This window comes from Sapajus apella, unplaced genomic scaffold (assembly GCF_009761245.1).
Source record: "Sapajus apella isolate SASKATOON/1434 unplaced genomic scaffold, GSC_monkey_1.0 scaffold25, whole genome shotgun sequence".
NCBI lineage: Eukaryota > Metazoa > Chordata > Mammalia > Primates > Cebidae > Sapajus > Sapajus apella.
Genome location: NW_022436965.1, coordinates 26,230,693 through 26,246,214, shown reverse-complemented (window position 1 = coordinate 26,246,214; position 15,522 = coordinate 26,230,693). Strand labels below are relative to the sequence as shown.

The window sequence follows — 15,522 nt, the reverse complement described above, 5'->3', positions numbered from 1 at the left end:
AAAAAAAAAAAAAAAAAAAAAAAAGAAAAATTAATCCTTCCTTGTCCCTCTATCTCCCTCCTACCCATGACCTTCTCTCTCTCCTCTCCTTGGTAGCCAGGCTTCTTGCATGGCTTTTCTTCGCTCACTGTCTATTTTCTTATTTTCTTCCACTCTTGCTGATATCTTTTTAGCCTCCAGTGATCTGGTGTCTGCTGCCCTGCCAGCCCTTCCTGAAGCTACCAGCCAGGTTTTCCTAAGGGCCACCTGTCTCTGCAGTGCCCATCCCCAGGAATGAAGTGTGCTTTGGCAGCTTCTGGGGCTCCCCCACCACATACTCCTTCCCTTTTGAACCCACTAGCTGCTTTTCAGCATGCTTTGCAGGCTTCGATTTTTTTTTTTCTTCCTTGAGACAGAATCTCACTCTGTCACCCAAGCTAGAGTGTGGTGGCACAATCTCAGCTCGCTGCAACCTCCACCTCCCAGGTTCAAGTGATTCTCCTGCCTCAGCCTCCCGAGTAGCTGGGATTACAGGCATGCACCACCATGCCTAGCTAATTTTTGTATTTTTAGTAGAGATAGGTGTTTCACCGTGTTGGCCAGGCTGGTCTCGCACTCCTGAACTCAGGTAATTCCACCTGCCTTGGCCTTCCAAAGTGCTGGGATTACAGGCGTGAGCCACCATGCCCGACCTGCAGGCTCCTCTTCTACCTACCCTTAAGTGTTGGAATTTCTCCAGACTTGCCCCTGGTATTTTTTTTTTCTGATGTCCCATGATTTCAACTAAGGTTTATCTTTAGGCCAGGCCTTTCTCCTAACTTTTTATTCATGCACTATAGTAATCTACTCAGCCTGCCATAATAAAATGCAGTAGATTGGATGGCTTAAACAGCATTTATTTCTGGCAGTTTTGGAGGCTGAGAAGTCCAAGATTAAGGTGCCAGCCAATTTGGTTCCTGGTGAGGACTCTCTTCTGGCTTGCAGACAGCTGACTTCTTTCTGTATCCTCGCATAGTGGAAAGAGAGAGATCTCCTACATCCCTTCTTATAAAGGCATGAATCCCATCATGAGGATTGCATTCTCATGATCTAATTACCTTCCAAAAGCTCATCTCCAAATGCTAGTATATTGGGGGTTAAGGTTTCCACATATGAACACCAACATTCAGTCCATAACATACCCAACAGCCTAATGGGTATCTCTACTTGACTGTTACACAGACTCTTATGATGTCAACAGGTTTAAAACTGAACTCATCCTCCTGCCTGCAATCCCGCTTCTCCTCCTGGATTTTTCCTATAGGATGCCAGTCTCTACTCAGTCACCTAAATCAGGTATTTTAAAACTCATCTTGCACATATCCCCACCCCTGCCCCCACCACAGACAAGCAAGCCCTGTGATTTCAGCCCCATGAAGATCCGTCAAATCCATCTCTTCCCCATGTTATTGCTACTGTCTTTGCTTAAGCCCTCCTATTTTCCACCTAGAGAATTGTTTTCTCTCATTCCTCCTGGATCTATCCTCCATACTGTATCTAGAGTGAAATTTTGAAGGATGGAAATGTTTTGGTATTACCTGCTTTCAGTCCCTCAAGATAAGATGCCGACTCTTCCTGGTCGGGTCCCTCCCTGCGGAACCACTTGCAGTGCCTGACGTGCCGTGGACTTCCTGCCTCTGTGCCTCTGTTCCTGCCTTGCCCTCTGCCTAGAATGCCTTCCATGGCCCTCACCTGGCTTGCACCTGCCTACTTCCCTACCTGTCTGAGCTGGTACTTCTTCTGCAGGTGGTGTTTGCTCCTCTGCACAGGCTTCTTTCACCCTGACCTAAGTGAGATGCGCCTCTCCTGGTGTCCTGCACCTTAGATAGCCCCCTCCTAGGTGATGCTTATGACCTCAGGCTGCAGCCATGGTTCATGTCTGTTTTCTCCATCAGGCTAGAGAAGCATCGAAAACTCAGATTACGCTTATTTGTGTTTAGGTTCAGTATCTCATCGATTTCTATCATAATAAATGCTTATTGAATAAGTGAATGAAATAACCATGTATCTGATGGCTTCTAGTTACTATTTAATGTATCAGATAGAAATAGTTTAAAGAGATAGTTCAGAAAGTAGTACCTCCTACCCCGCAATCTTGGTCTTATTTCTCTCTATTACAGTTTGGAAACTGGAGTGCCTCTTCCCATAATTTTCCTGGAGATACCAGAAGTTTTCCATGTCATTTCCATGCCAACCACCAATCAGGCTATTTCCCCAGGTCCTGGAACACCAGGAGAGACACGAAACACACAGATTTTCTCATTTATTTGATAGGACCAAAAGAAGGCCATTTGCTGTGGGATCCCTCTCACCAGGTCCTGTCTTAATGTGATATGCTACAGCACACACAATGATTACAGTCCTCCATCCAGCATGTCCTGTCTATCCCAGCTCTACCCTTCCCAGTTCCAACCAATGTGGATAGTATACTGATCTGTGCCCATTTGCTGTAATAAAGTGGCAGAACTCCACCTGTGACCATCGAGACCCCCACTGGGTGGCAGGAGGTCTCTTAGAAAGCAGTCGTATGGTTTGTCATTGAATTACTTCAGCATTAGTTTGGGAACTCTGCTCATACAAACAAAATAGCTGAATACTTTGTGTTTTTATAAGTCCGCCTAAAACAGAGCAAGAAGCTGAGAGATTTTCTTTTTTTTGAGATGGAGTTTTGCTCTGTCGCCAAGGCTGGAGTGCAGTGGCACAATCTCGGCTCACTGCAACCTCCGCCTCCTGAGTTCCAGCGACTCTCCTGCCTCAGCCTCCTGAGTAGCTGGGATTGCAGACGCCCACCACCACGCCCAGCTAATTTTTTTATTTTTAGTAAAGACGGAGTTTCACCATGTTGGCCAGGATGGTCTCCATCTCTTGACCTTGTGATCCACCCACCTTGGCCTCCCAAAGTGCTGGGATTACAGGCGTGAGCCACTATGCCCTGCCAAACCTGAGAGAGGTTCTGATTCCACCTGGGCTTCTGGCGATGCCCTGTCCAAATCTTCTGTGTCTGGGGCTTCTTAGTCCTCATTACTAGTCTCTCCAGGGATGGGAAGTAGATAAGCCTGCAGCCTGTTCTCCTGTGTTGCTATCCTGTCACTATACTACTTCCTTTGTCAGTATTTATGGAACACTTTCTCTATGCCAGAGAAACATTTTTAGGAAACATGTATGAGACACAGCCTGGCCTCAAGTCTATAAGGGAAGATTGATGGCCAGGCACATCCAATATCATGTGCTAAGTGCACAGAGCGCTGCAGGAGCCCAACTCCTCCTGATCACTGATGGAAATTTCACCCTGCTCTTTCCTGTACAGGCATGGAGAACCAGACACTTAGTTCCCAGCACCTCCCAACTAGCAACCCTCTATCTCTCAGGCTAAACCCCTTCCAGGTGCAGGGTGTGGTAGAAAGCAGGCTGCTCCCTATGCTCCCACCTACTGGCTGACCAAGGGGCAGAAGAGCTTCCCCCTCTGTGTCCCCACTGGCTGCAGTCAGAACCATCTTTTCTGTTAAACACCTTTGCAGCCCTCCACAGGACTGTCTCCTCAGCTTCTGGAGTAGCCAGGAAGAAAACCAAGCCCACTGTTTACTTTCTAAATGCCTGGCTTGTTTCCCTTAAGAAAACTTCCTAGAACAATTTGTCCTACAAAGTAAGCACTCAAATGACCGAGGCCTGGGTACCTGGGCTGGCCTCAGCACCCGGCATCAGCTCTGTGTCTCCTGCTGCACCTCCACCTGGTCCATTTAATAATTGGTATGTAGTCTCTGAAAATTCATGAGAAATCTTATTTGAAGACGGCAGTAATTAACCTAATTGCAAATGTAGAAAATGAAAATATTTCCTACGAAATGCCCAGGAGTTGTCAGATATTTTTATAGAATCCAAGAAATAGGATCAGGGAAGGAAGGTAGGTAAGAAATAGCAGGCCTTTCTTATATTGGTATTAAGCAGTATGCTGTGCATGTGGTTAAATAAAGACGTGGCCGTTGTCTTCGATGGAAAGGAAGAAATGTGCGAAGCAGAAAAATTAGATAAGGAATCATGGAAAAGCAGCCACCCCATCCCTCCCCTGCTCCCCGTGCCGCCTCCTTCGGGCCTCTTCCTGGCTTCTGCTCTTGGTGAGAGGAGCAGACTCTGAGGGCTGAGAGACGGATACTGTGTTAAAATATGGCTTCTCATCTCCCTGCCTTATTCCTCGGTCATGGAACCCTACTTGTCCATCTAACTGAGCATCTAATTCTGTAGTTGAAGAAACAGGGCCCAGAGAGAGAGAGGTGATTTGCTTCTTGTCCAGCAGTTCATTAGAGGCTGAACTGCCTCATCTCTGGACGCCCGAGCCAGGGCTCTTTCCCTTGGCTGCTTCTGTTCCTGAGCTGCGATGAGATGGAGATGACCAGCACTCCCTTCTCCCAGTGTCCCCACACCCGGTCAATATATGCCTGTGGACCTGGCAAAACTGTCACATCCAGGCTTGAGGAAGTATTGCTTTTGTTTCTGCACTTTGAAAAGAAACGAAGATGGGAACATCTTATTGGGCTGGAAATGCACTTTAATGTCCTTGAGTGAAAAGATGTGTGAAATGTTACAAAGCCACAGGCGTCCCTGGGCTCGACATGCCTAAAAGCTGGTGTTAGGAAAGGAGGACTTTGTTCTCAGTGTCTCCATTCTCTTTCCTCCCTCCTGTGTTGTCCCTGCAGGCCGCCAGCTCACTGGAGCCGAGAGGGCCTCCACAGCCACTGCAGAGGAGACTGACATCGACGCGGTGGAGGTCCCACTCCCAGGGAATGACGTCCTGGAATTCAGCCGAGGTGTGACTGATCTAGATGCCGTAGGGAAAGAAGAAGGCTCCCACACAGGCTCCAAGGTAGGCAAGAGATGGCCCATCTGTGTGATCCGCACACATGTCCTCAGGTTGTCAGTCACTTCCTAGCCCCTGCCAGCTCAGCTTCCAAGTGAGGCATTTCACAGCACAGTGGCAGTGCCAGAGCATGCTTCACCGCTTTTCAGAGGGCTGACTTCCAGAGGGTCTGGACACTAGGCACTGCTACAGGCCATGATGCCATGGAGCTGATTCCTGACACACATCGCCCTCCCAGAATCCCACCGGTATTTGATCTCATACTCCCTGGCACCCTCTTCCCTTAACAGCATCTCATCTTTGCACAGATTTTGCAAGACTCACTCTGCCATACACACACACAGACTCCCCTGTGGCTTAAAGCTAATAGAGCAAAGTCCGTTTGGCCCCCCTCTGCCTGCAGTAGCAGTGGTGTACCTTTGGTAATTCCTGTAGATAGCACCACGGAGTCTGGAAATTGGCCCACTAGATGTTAGAAACCGAGAGAACACCTTAGTTATCATCAACTCCAGCCTAACATCGTATAGGTGAGATGGCTGTGGCCTATGGGGTTTCCTAATGTGATCCAATTAAGAAACTAAGAACTTGAGGCCAAATTCCAACCTGGAGCCAAACCTAATTAAAAATGTTTTAAACCCAGAAGCAAAATTACTGACCAGTAGCTCTACCCTTAGATTCCCTGGCAGTTCACTATATCACATCACCTCCCTCTCTTCATATCTTATCTCACATGGAGGTTTGGAGGGCAGTTCAGTTCTACACTGTCTGCCTGATGTTTCCTTTGGACCCAGTGTGTCCTCTACAGGTGGAAATAGCCCTGTGTCCCTGGGGACCTTCCTTTTGTATGTCTGAAGAAGGCCCCACAGCAGAACTGACAGAAATAAAATGTCTCTCCCTGTCATTGAATTCTATGAACTGTAGAAGCCATCTTGGTAAAAATGGCCACAGGAGAGGGAGACAGAAGGAGGGAAGGACATAGGAACGGCTTTCATCTAACAGGATGTCTCCAGATCATTATTTATTTTAGTATCCCATCTTCTTTGCTGATGGTTCTTACCAGTGGCAGTGGAGGACAGGAAGTAGCTCCTTCACATGGCCCCTTCCTCCAGGACCCAACTCCAAAATTCTCCCAACGAGGGAGTTGTCGTGCTAGGATGGATGGAAGCTATGTTTGACTAAAATAGGTTCTTGTAAGTCTAGAACCTCAAGGAACTCAATGGCAGGGCATCACTGGAAGTGGTGGGCATGGAGCAGTATCAGCCATCAGTCTCCCATCATGCAGGGTCAGTTACCAAGGTGTCCCCATATGATTTTCTGACTGTGTGGTATCAGCCCAGGCAGCTACACCATTTCCTTCCTGGACCCTTGCTCCCATTTCCATTGAAGATGCAGCACTGTCAGCTTATGGGTTGTAAGTGCGTCAGTTTGCTCCTCGCAAGTGCATGCCAAGGAGAGGGAGGGCCCTCAAGATGGCTCCTGCCACGTGTCATGTCCTGTCTTCTCCCTCCCCTGCAGGCTTCGCACCCCCAGGAGCCCATGCTGACAGCCTCACCCAGGATGCTGCTCCCCTCTTCTTCCTCGAAGCCTCCAGGCCTGGGCACAGGGACACCACTGTCAACTCACCACCAGATGCAGCTCCTCCAGCAGCTCCTCCAGCAGCAGCAGCAGCAGACGCAAGTGGCTGTGGCCCAGGTTCTCCTCAGCCTCCTCCCTACTTCGCAGGCTCCACTCTCATGGGCTTGATGCACCTTCCCTAGCGAGGGGCTCAGGGCAGGTTTAAAATCTAGGGAGTCATAAGGAATTGCTCATGCTATTGGATCATTGCTTGTTGGGGAGTGGGGGCAGCGGGAGGGGGAAAGATGGGGGATGCAGTTCAAATGGAGAGGCACATTTTGGTTTCCCATGTATCCCCTGCTCTGAGCTGGGCTTGGCTGGCTTGGCTGAACATTGTTGTTTAATGACTTGAACTGACCAAGGGGAAAGATGCGCACAATTCCACCCTTCCTTTCCTGCCCGATTTTCCTGACGTTTGGGATGGGAAGGGATGCCTTCAGAGTCAGGACAGTTGTGGGTTTATGAGACCACTCTTAAAACAGCTTAAAGTATGAATTTGTGCCAAACACCATTGTAAAAAGATGACTACACTGGCATCCCAGTCTCCTTGTTTATAACATGTTTCCCAGCCTCCATTCTGATCTACTTATTCCAAATAGTATTTGGTTGGAATTCGTTATCATGGGATTTAACTTACAGGAATTTAGGTATATTATTTGAGCCATAAGGAAAATACTTGACTTAGATCTCAGAATCAAGGTGGTGTTTGTACCCCAAACAACTTGTTGGGCTGCTGCTACATTGTAGAGGAGGGTGAGCTGACTTCCCTTGCTGCCTTCAGCAGGGATTCCTCCTGTTTGCTTTCTGTAGAGGGTTCTGTAGTCCACATCTTTCTTGGCACTCATGAGTCTGAGCTTCCTTTCTGCCGTGGGCAGTCAGGGAAGGTGAAAACATTCATTTATACCAAAGGCTGAATTCTGAGGCAAGAGACAGGGTCAGGGCCTAATAAGTACATGAAGATCTTAGGAGAGGGGGCAGTTGGGGCTTGGAGAATTGGGGAAGGATCTGGAAAGGCAGCTCTGCATCTGTATTCCAAATTTGCTTGATCAGACCGTTGACCACTTAGGTTTTCTGCATTCTAGAATGGCGGGGAGCAGTCTTCTCCAGGGAGCACTTATTGTTCTCTGTTCTATCTTCTGCTTACTCTTCTTCTGGCTCTTGAGTGGAGGGAATAATCTAAACAGAGCTGTCTTTCCACCTTTTCACTTTGAGGAGGCATCCGCCAGCCTGACCATAACAGGATCTGCTACAACTCAGGGTTTGGAAAAGACCTTCTAGTAACATGGTCTCCATTGACCTGGGCCTGAGACGCAAGCCTCATGGATGACTTCTGAAGCCAGATTTCAGGAGAGTAGAATCCATGGACACAGCTCTCAAGTTATTGGAATCTTTTTAAAAAGTCTTACCATGAAGAAAAGGATGTCTTGTGATGCTAGAAATATTTGCAGGTGTTCCTAAAACAGCAACAGAGAGGAGGGAATGTCATTAATGACTTCTCATATTTGGAGGAAAAAAATGATTTCTCTTTTCAAATAAAAGAATCCATCTCCTATAGTTAATAATGGCATTGTCGTCTGAGAATCCCCTCCCTAGTGGGATGGCTGACAGGAGCACAAAGACTAAGCACTCCAGCACGGGTCCATTCCCAGACTCATTTCATTTCCACAAGTTTCCCATTGAATACAGATCATAATACTTTTTATCTTGCAGCGTATCAATTGGCAAGTAATTATTATTTATCAAAGAATGGGCTTGGTCCATATTCATGATATGATTTTATCAGGGAGGCATTTGAATTTGAAGTCACGGCTAAGTACTAGAGAGAAGCTGTTTGCAAATGTGTAATCCACACAACAAGAGTATCGTGGCAGTGGAAGGAAGCATTCAATCTGCAAAGCAACAAGGCATATAACTTATCACAGGTCTAGCACAGTCAGGATGAAACCTAAGAGTGGTTTTCTGGTATAGAATCAAGTGTTAGTCTCCATGGGACATCCTTCCCTGACCCTGTTTTAATTGTGTCTCTCTTAGAAGACAGTGAATCTTGGGGAAGAAAAGAGTGTGGTATTCGGGATTTGCTTCATGAGCCTCTCTCAGTTCTAGACATGTCCACAGGCTGGGCACCTTTAGCCTCTCACTCACTTGGAATTTGTTGAATATAGTTGCCCTGCTTAACTCTCAATACAAGCAGTGTGGTGATCAAAAAGCCACCATGGTGTATCTGTGTCCCACATTGGTGAGATGACTTTAGGGAGAGTCATAGACTTCCAAAATCGCCAGATAGGACAGGACCTTGAGGCCATCTGATAGGTTCTTGAACATACTCCTGTACCTCTGTCTGCCATCCCCATCCGTCTCTGACCACCTTCTTTCTGTTCGCATCTTGCTTTTGCTGTCCAGGAGCACATCAGGGATATTGTACCTCTCAGCTGGCTTTCAGCTCCCCTGTTCTGTAGATGGATTCAGTCCTAAACTGACCTTCAGTTAGAGGCTTCTCTGCACACTGCTCTTTCTTCCACTTTCTTTGTAGTGCTTAATCCAAGGGCTTTTTATTTGTGCCTATATCCTTAAGTAAAAGCAATTATGTAAGATGTAGCTGGATTGATAGGTGGGTCTCCTTGGCATCTTTCACACATTTGAAATAGACCAAATATAGCAAGCTTGGTTTCTCTGCATGGATGGGGCTGATTTCAGTTTCCAGCATGAGGTTAGCTCTTACTTGTTCTGTCAGACTCTATTGCCATCAAACTGCAAAGCTTCTGTCTTTATTAAACTACCAGCAGTCCCCAGAATTCTAATGAGTAAAACTGACCTTAGCCTTTCAGGTGGGAATAGTTTCCTTTTCTCAGAGAGCATCCAAATCCTCCTGTGTTGTTCCTGGATAAAAATCAAAGGATAAAGACAGTTTCTTGCAGACAAGTGTGCCCTTGAGGTCACTTGTTGCACTATTTGTGTCTCCCCTCTCCCCAATTTCTTCCCACAGCCCAGTCTAGTTATGCTGTTGCCTTGGGGACCAGGCTTAGGTCACCTTCACAATGTCTTGATTTGGTCTAAGACCTCAAGACCTCTCCCAACCTCACCCTAAATTGGTTCTGAGCTGGTCTCGAAGGGGCTTGCCCTGTATATGGTATATGGGCAAAGGTGGTATTCAACCAACGCTTAAGTATTTCCAGGTTAGACCTCAGTGTATAAATAGTGAATACCCAAGTCCCTCTGACCACTCTCCTGACCCAGCATGAGTCTTGCCTGGCTGTACTAGCTTTCTGCTTTTAGGTGGACCAGAAGTTCAAGGGTGTGAAAGAGTATAGCTAAGCCTTGAATCGAAGCTGGGATGTAGCTGGCACCTGCATGGTCGTGGGCTGGGCCGACATAGTCTCAGAGCTGATCTGGGTGCTGTGGCTGATTGGCAAGAGTTATGTAGGCTAGGTCTGTTCACAGTTTGCCAATGCCTGGCCTTGCTCATGAGGAAAGTGTTAGTACAGTTCAGTATTGCTATTTAAAGATTTCTCCTCTACCTGCTGCCACTTCCGCTTGTTCAGGAACAAGGAATTGGTTATTTATGCTTCGCAGTCATGTATGCTGTAGTTAGAGGAACAGCGCTAACAAAACTCCGCATCCCCACCCCAGGCCCTCTAGCCTCTATCCTTGTGGCTTTTCCCAGTCCCCAGCACCCTTGCGTGCACTGCCCAAGTCCCTGCCGTGTGCATGTGAGACAGCGGTGCCTGCCTCTGCTTCTGTGTCCAGTGTGTGGGGGGGCAAATTGCTCTGGTTCTCTCCACTGCCATTTCCATGTGCCTGCTACACCCTAACTTCAGCCTGGCCCTGCCCTCACTTCTGATGGAGGAGCTGGAGTCCAGGCAAGTAAGCTGGAGAGTGAGGGGGCCAATGATCTTGCGTGGCTGGGTGGGTTGAGGGTGGGTTTCAGAGTTTGGGGAAGCAGTGCAGAGCTGGAGGGTGCAGGGCTGAACGTATGTGTCATGCTGAGGCCATAGTGCAGTCCATTCATTGCCAAAGACAACACAGTTCTGGAAAGGGGGTGATAATTTGTGTCTTTCCAGAAAAAAATATGGTCTACTTTTATGAAAGGGGTTTCATTCTTTTAAAGAAAAGCGTGCTAAATACAAATAAATATCCCATCTGGTGGGGAGGAGGTGGTGCTTTCTGCTCCTGTTGTTTGAATGGGGAAACAAAGCACAGAGGGCTTAGCAGACTGCCCAAACCAAGGCTGCAAATAACACTGCCTCATCTCAGGGCTTCAAGTTTGAGCCCACATAGTTATAAAATGCTGCACCTCAAAGTTAAAAGAAATCCAGGCCGTTTTGTCTCAGTGTGGCCTGGTTTGGGCTGTCCTGCAGCACAGCCTGCCACAGCATGAAGTTTGAGCGTTATGTCCAATACCACTTTTGACAGCTGCAGAAGCAGAGGGCTCATTAGTGCTGGCTCAGGCAGTGGCAGCAGCGAGTGCTCACACATTCACAGGGCTTGAAAATAAATACCTGAAGTGGTATAACTGGGTTTACAGAGGTAAAACTCTTCTTTAATCTGGTACAAGCAGCGTTTTCTCATGGCAGTTAGTGCCCGTGGATTTGCGACGGGAGGCATTTGATTCAAGGGTCTTCTTTTAGGTATTGTTGGTTCTCCACCACTGGAACTTGGGTACCTACAAAACAAGCTTTCAACTTTGTTTTTTCCTTGCTTCTGTAAGAGGGAACTCTTCCTTTACCCTCAATCCTAATTCTTTGACTTCACAATGGGGAACTGAGGATTTTTTTCAATGAGCCATTAACAAGTTGCCTCTAGTACTGGTCATGATGTCAACCTGGATGTGTAATTATCAAACTATCTGAGCCTCAAGCCAGTTCTCTTGGTTGACAGATAGAGAAACTCAGGTCCAGAGAGAAGTGAGTTGTCTACAATTGCTAGGGAGTAGCCAACAGACAAGCACTCCAGCTCCTTGTGTGGTGCATTCAAATGGCCTGTCCTGCTGGGATGTTCAGAGTGGGCTGCAGGGAACTGACTCGGCTGGGCACGGTGGCTCATGCCTGTAATCCTAGCACCTTGGGAGGCCAAGGCAGTGGATCACTTGAGGTCAGGAGTTCGAGACCAGCCTGGCCAACATGGGGAAATCCTGTCTCTACTAAAAATACAAGGGTGCCCATAATTCCAGTTATTTGGGAGGATGAGGCAGGCGAATTGCTTGAATCCAGGAGACTGAGGTTGCAGTGAGCCAAGATCACGCCACTGCACTCCAGCCTGGGTGACAGAGTGAGTCAAAAAAAAAAAAAAAAAACTGACTCTGCAGCATATGTGCAGGGAGCCCTCTGTAAGTGCCAGTTAGCAGTATGCAGGATTCTCTGCGTTCTTTGTTTATATCCACCGAAAGACTTTGTTCTACATTTCTCTCTGGTTGGTTTGGTTCTAAAAAAAAATGGAAGATGAATAATTTAGCAATTTTATTTGCTCAGTAGGTTCCTCTCAGCGACACTCTTTGTTGGGATAAGTAATGGTTGGGATCGTGCAAGATTAACCCTTCTCTGAGGCTTATCTGTGGGCGTCCCACAGCAGCTGTCCTGTTCCTCAGAACCAAATAGATTTGGGGGAGCCCCAGGTGAAATTTCTCCATGCCCCTGTTTCCAAGGAGGAGAAAACCTTAATAGCCACCCACCATCTGTCATCCAAATTAAAATATTATCGACATTTCTTTCCTCGTTGAGTGGGTATAGGAAGAAACAAACGCAGTTTCTTCCCACTATACTGTCACAGCATACTTCTATGACCCAAATGTATGGGGCTTTTTCCCACACACCAAACAAGCAAGGAAGCAGTTCTGCAGACGACACCCAGTGTCCTCTAACTTAGTTTGATTCTGATACTATCTACCTGGAGACAGCATCAGATCCCACAGTTTGAGGGCTCAGTCCCACAGCCTTTCCTCCACTTCAGACACCAATCACAAGTCATAGTTTGTCACCTACACCTCTGACCAATTGGCTATAAATTGGTATTCCTACTACCCTCTCCTTGGATTCAGCTAATTTGCTAGAGCAACTCATAGAACTCAGGGAAACACCTGCATTTACTGGTTTATTTTAAAGGGTATTATAAGGGATACCAGTGAACACCAGATGGAAGAGATGCCTAGGGCAGGGTATGTGGAAAGGGATACAGAGCTTCCATGCCCTCCCCAGGTGCCCCACCCTCCAGGAACCTCCAAATGTTCAGCTGCCTGGCAGCTCCCCAAACTCAGTCCTTCTGAGTTTTTAATGGAAGCTTTATTATGTAGGCATGATTGGTTACATCGTTGGCTACTGGTGATCAGTTTAACTTTTAGCCCCTCTTCCCTCCTGGAGGTTGGGACCTGGGACTGAAAACTCCCAACCCTCTAATCATACCTTGGTCTTTCCCGTGATCACCCACCCAAATCCTGAGGCTTCGAGGGGTTCCCCAGCCACTAATCATCTAATAAGCATACAAAAGAACACTCTTACAACTGGAGATCTCAAGAGTTTGGGGAGCTGTATGTCAGGAAATGGGGTTGAGGACCAAACATGTTATTTCCCTGGATCACACCTGTTCTGACCCCTCTCCAGATTTTTTCTCAGTTAATATGAGACAAAAAATGAGGTCGACTTCTTTACCAAAATATCAGTTCTGTCCTTAGCAGCTTTATGGAGGACAGATTTACTTTAAATTCCTTAGGCATTATCGCCCTGTGGTTCTATTCAATTAGAAACAGGGTCAACGGCAAGGTCAGGACCTCTGATCTAGGCAAAAATGAGGCAGCCACTGTACCCACGAGTGTAATTCTCTGAGTGCTGGTTGCTGGGGTGTGGGGGATGGGGGCACACCCTGGGCCAGCAGGTTATTTGGCCAAGGGTGGCTAGAATTGTCCTTTACTCCCTAAAAAAATGTGAATTTCTTCTGAGCAAACTCTTCTTCAGAAATTTGAGCATTTGTTTTCTGAGCAAGAGAATCAGCTAATGCTTCCAACTCCCCATCCATCTTCCTGCAACCTCATCCCACCTCTTCTGCCCTTAGTCACCTGGCTCTATCTTTACCCACACTATGGTTTTGGTACAAGAACACCCTTTTCCCCATAAGCTACATTGGTCCAGGCCATCAAATTCATTAGTTCCCTTTCTTCAGGGCCCTTCCGAAACCCTCCCTGGAGAACCCTTTATTCATCACATATGTGTGAACACTGGTATTGGCCTTCTAAATCAGTTTCTTCCAAACAGGTCCTGCTCTGGTTCCCCCCCTCCTCCCACTGAGTTTTATCTCCACATAAGGATTGCTCACCAAGAACAGAGCAGTTGACACCACTGGGCCTCACGCAGGCTGAGTGCACCGCTGCCAGCTGCTCTGCCATGATGAGGTTGGAAATTGATGAGGGTGCCACAGACTGTTCACCTCAGCCCTTCTGGGCTGGTTGGAGGAGGCCCTCTAATGAGTCAGTCAGCAAATGTTTGACCCCTACCAGCTGGTCCTAGTAGTACGTGGTATGAATCATAGTCCTAGGTGTCTGCCGTGGCAAATAAAAAGGGAAGGCAGGGAAAGAAGCTGCTGCCTACAGAGTGGCTTGATGACAGCCACCTCGCTAATTTAAAAAGCCATGTGTAGTGCTTCCTGTTTCTCACTATGTTTGGGCGAGTGGGGGAGGAAGACAGATTATATGGGCTTCGTTGTGACACTGTTCTTAGCCAGTGGGTCAATATATCAGTTTCAGTTTTGTTTTTTAAAAGACAGGATGAGAAAAGAGTGCCCCATTCCACCTCCAACATGGCATGCCATGCTTGGTGCTGAAGGAGTTCTCTAAGCAAGGATGAAGCACCATGCGTATGTGTGTGTACGTGCGCACGTGTGTGTGTGCGTGCGCACGTGTGTGTGTGGTGGCGGATAGCGGGTCAATGGCTCTTTCCTGCCTCTTGCCCTTGGTGTGGGACCCAGAGTGGTACCTTAGTGATGTATCATGGCAGTCCCTTGGGACACACAGCTTCACAGGGCCAGTGAACCCACTCCTTTCAGGTCCTCCTCCTCTGGAATGATAAGCCCAGATGCCCATTCTGCCTATGAAGGGCTGCTTCTTGAACTGGATGTGGAGGGCATCTCTGGTCCTGGCCATCTGCCAGTGACTCTCATGTGCATTCATGTCCCTCTCTTCTCTCTGTCCTGTCTTCTCTGCTGCTGCCTCTTCTCTGCAGGTACACTTGCTGAAGGACCAGTTGGCTGCTGAGGCTGCTGCACGGCTGGAGGCCCAGGCTCGTGTGCACCAGCTCCTGCTGCAGAACAAGGACATGCTCCAGCACATCTCCCTGCTGGTCAAGCAGGTGCAGGAGCTAGAGCTGAAGCTGTCAGGACAGAACGCCAGTAAGCCAGCACCCTGCCCAGCCTCACTTCCTCTGTGAAGGCTCTGGAAAGAGTGTTACTTTCCTCAAGTTTTTGGTGGTACTTTCTTGGACCCCTGACCTGCCCCTATATTCCAGCAGAAAACATAGACAGCTTTGTTTCCCTGTTAGTACACTTAATGAATTAGAGAATCGCATGCCCAAAGGAGATCTTGGGTGTCTTCTAATCCAGGCCCAGGGCTTGACTTTGAATGTACCTGGAGTCATTGCTATGTGCTCGTCCAGTCTCTACTTGATAGGGGCTCCGGTACTCTTGGTCCTAGGGCAGCCCATTTCTTTCTCAGAGAGCTTTTGCAAAATACAGTATACTCAGCACCTATCAGGTATCATGTTCTCTGTGAGCTCTGTGGGAGTCAACAAATTGTTTATTAGTTTACTACTCTGCACTACGTATTTTTAGACTCACACAGAAAAAGCTGGGAGCAGTATATCTGTTCAGTGGATAAGGCAGTGGAGTCACTGGCTGCACAGCTCTGCCTGGCCCCTGCTGGAGAGGCTGTCTGTATCCTCAGCACCTCCCGGCTGGACCAGACAGCTGTAGATCGCAACACATTTTCACACCTTCCTCTTGAGTTTATCCATGGGTTGTATGCATGCTCACAGTGTATGTGGGCTGTGGACCAGCAAATACCC

General features: G+C 47.7%; 1 protein-coding gene across 4 annotated transcripts in view; it reads left to right on the top strand.

Moving 5' to 3' along the window:
* NOS1AP (nitric oxide synthase 1 adaptor protein) overlaps positions 1–15,522 on the top strand; it is a 299,267-nt gene that overhangs the window by 279,481 nt on the left and 4,264 nt on the right. For all 4 annotated transcript variants that reach the window (XM_032291581.1, XM_032291580.1, XM_032291582.1 and 1 more), the window contains 3 exons: positions 4,710–4,876; positions 6,386–6,562; positions 14,686–14,851. In XM_032291581.1, coding sequence (XP_032147472.1) covers positions 4,710–4,876; positions 6,386–6,562; positions 14,686–14,851 — 510 coding nt within the window. The remainder of the gene's footprint in view (positions 1–4,709; positions 4,877–6,385; positions 6,563–14,685; positions 14,852–15,522) is intronic.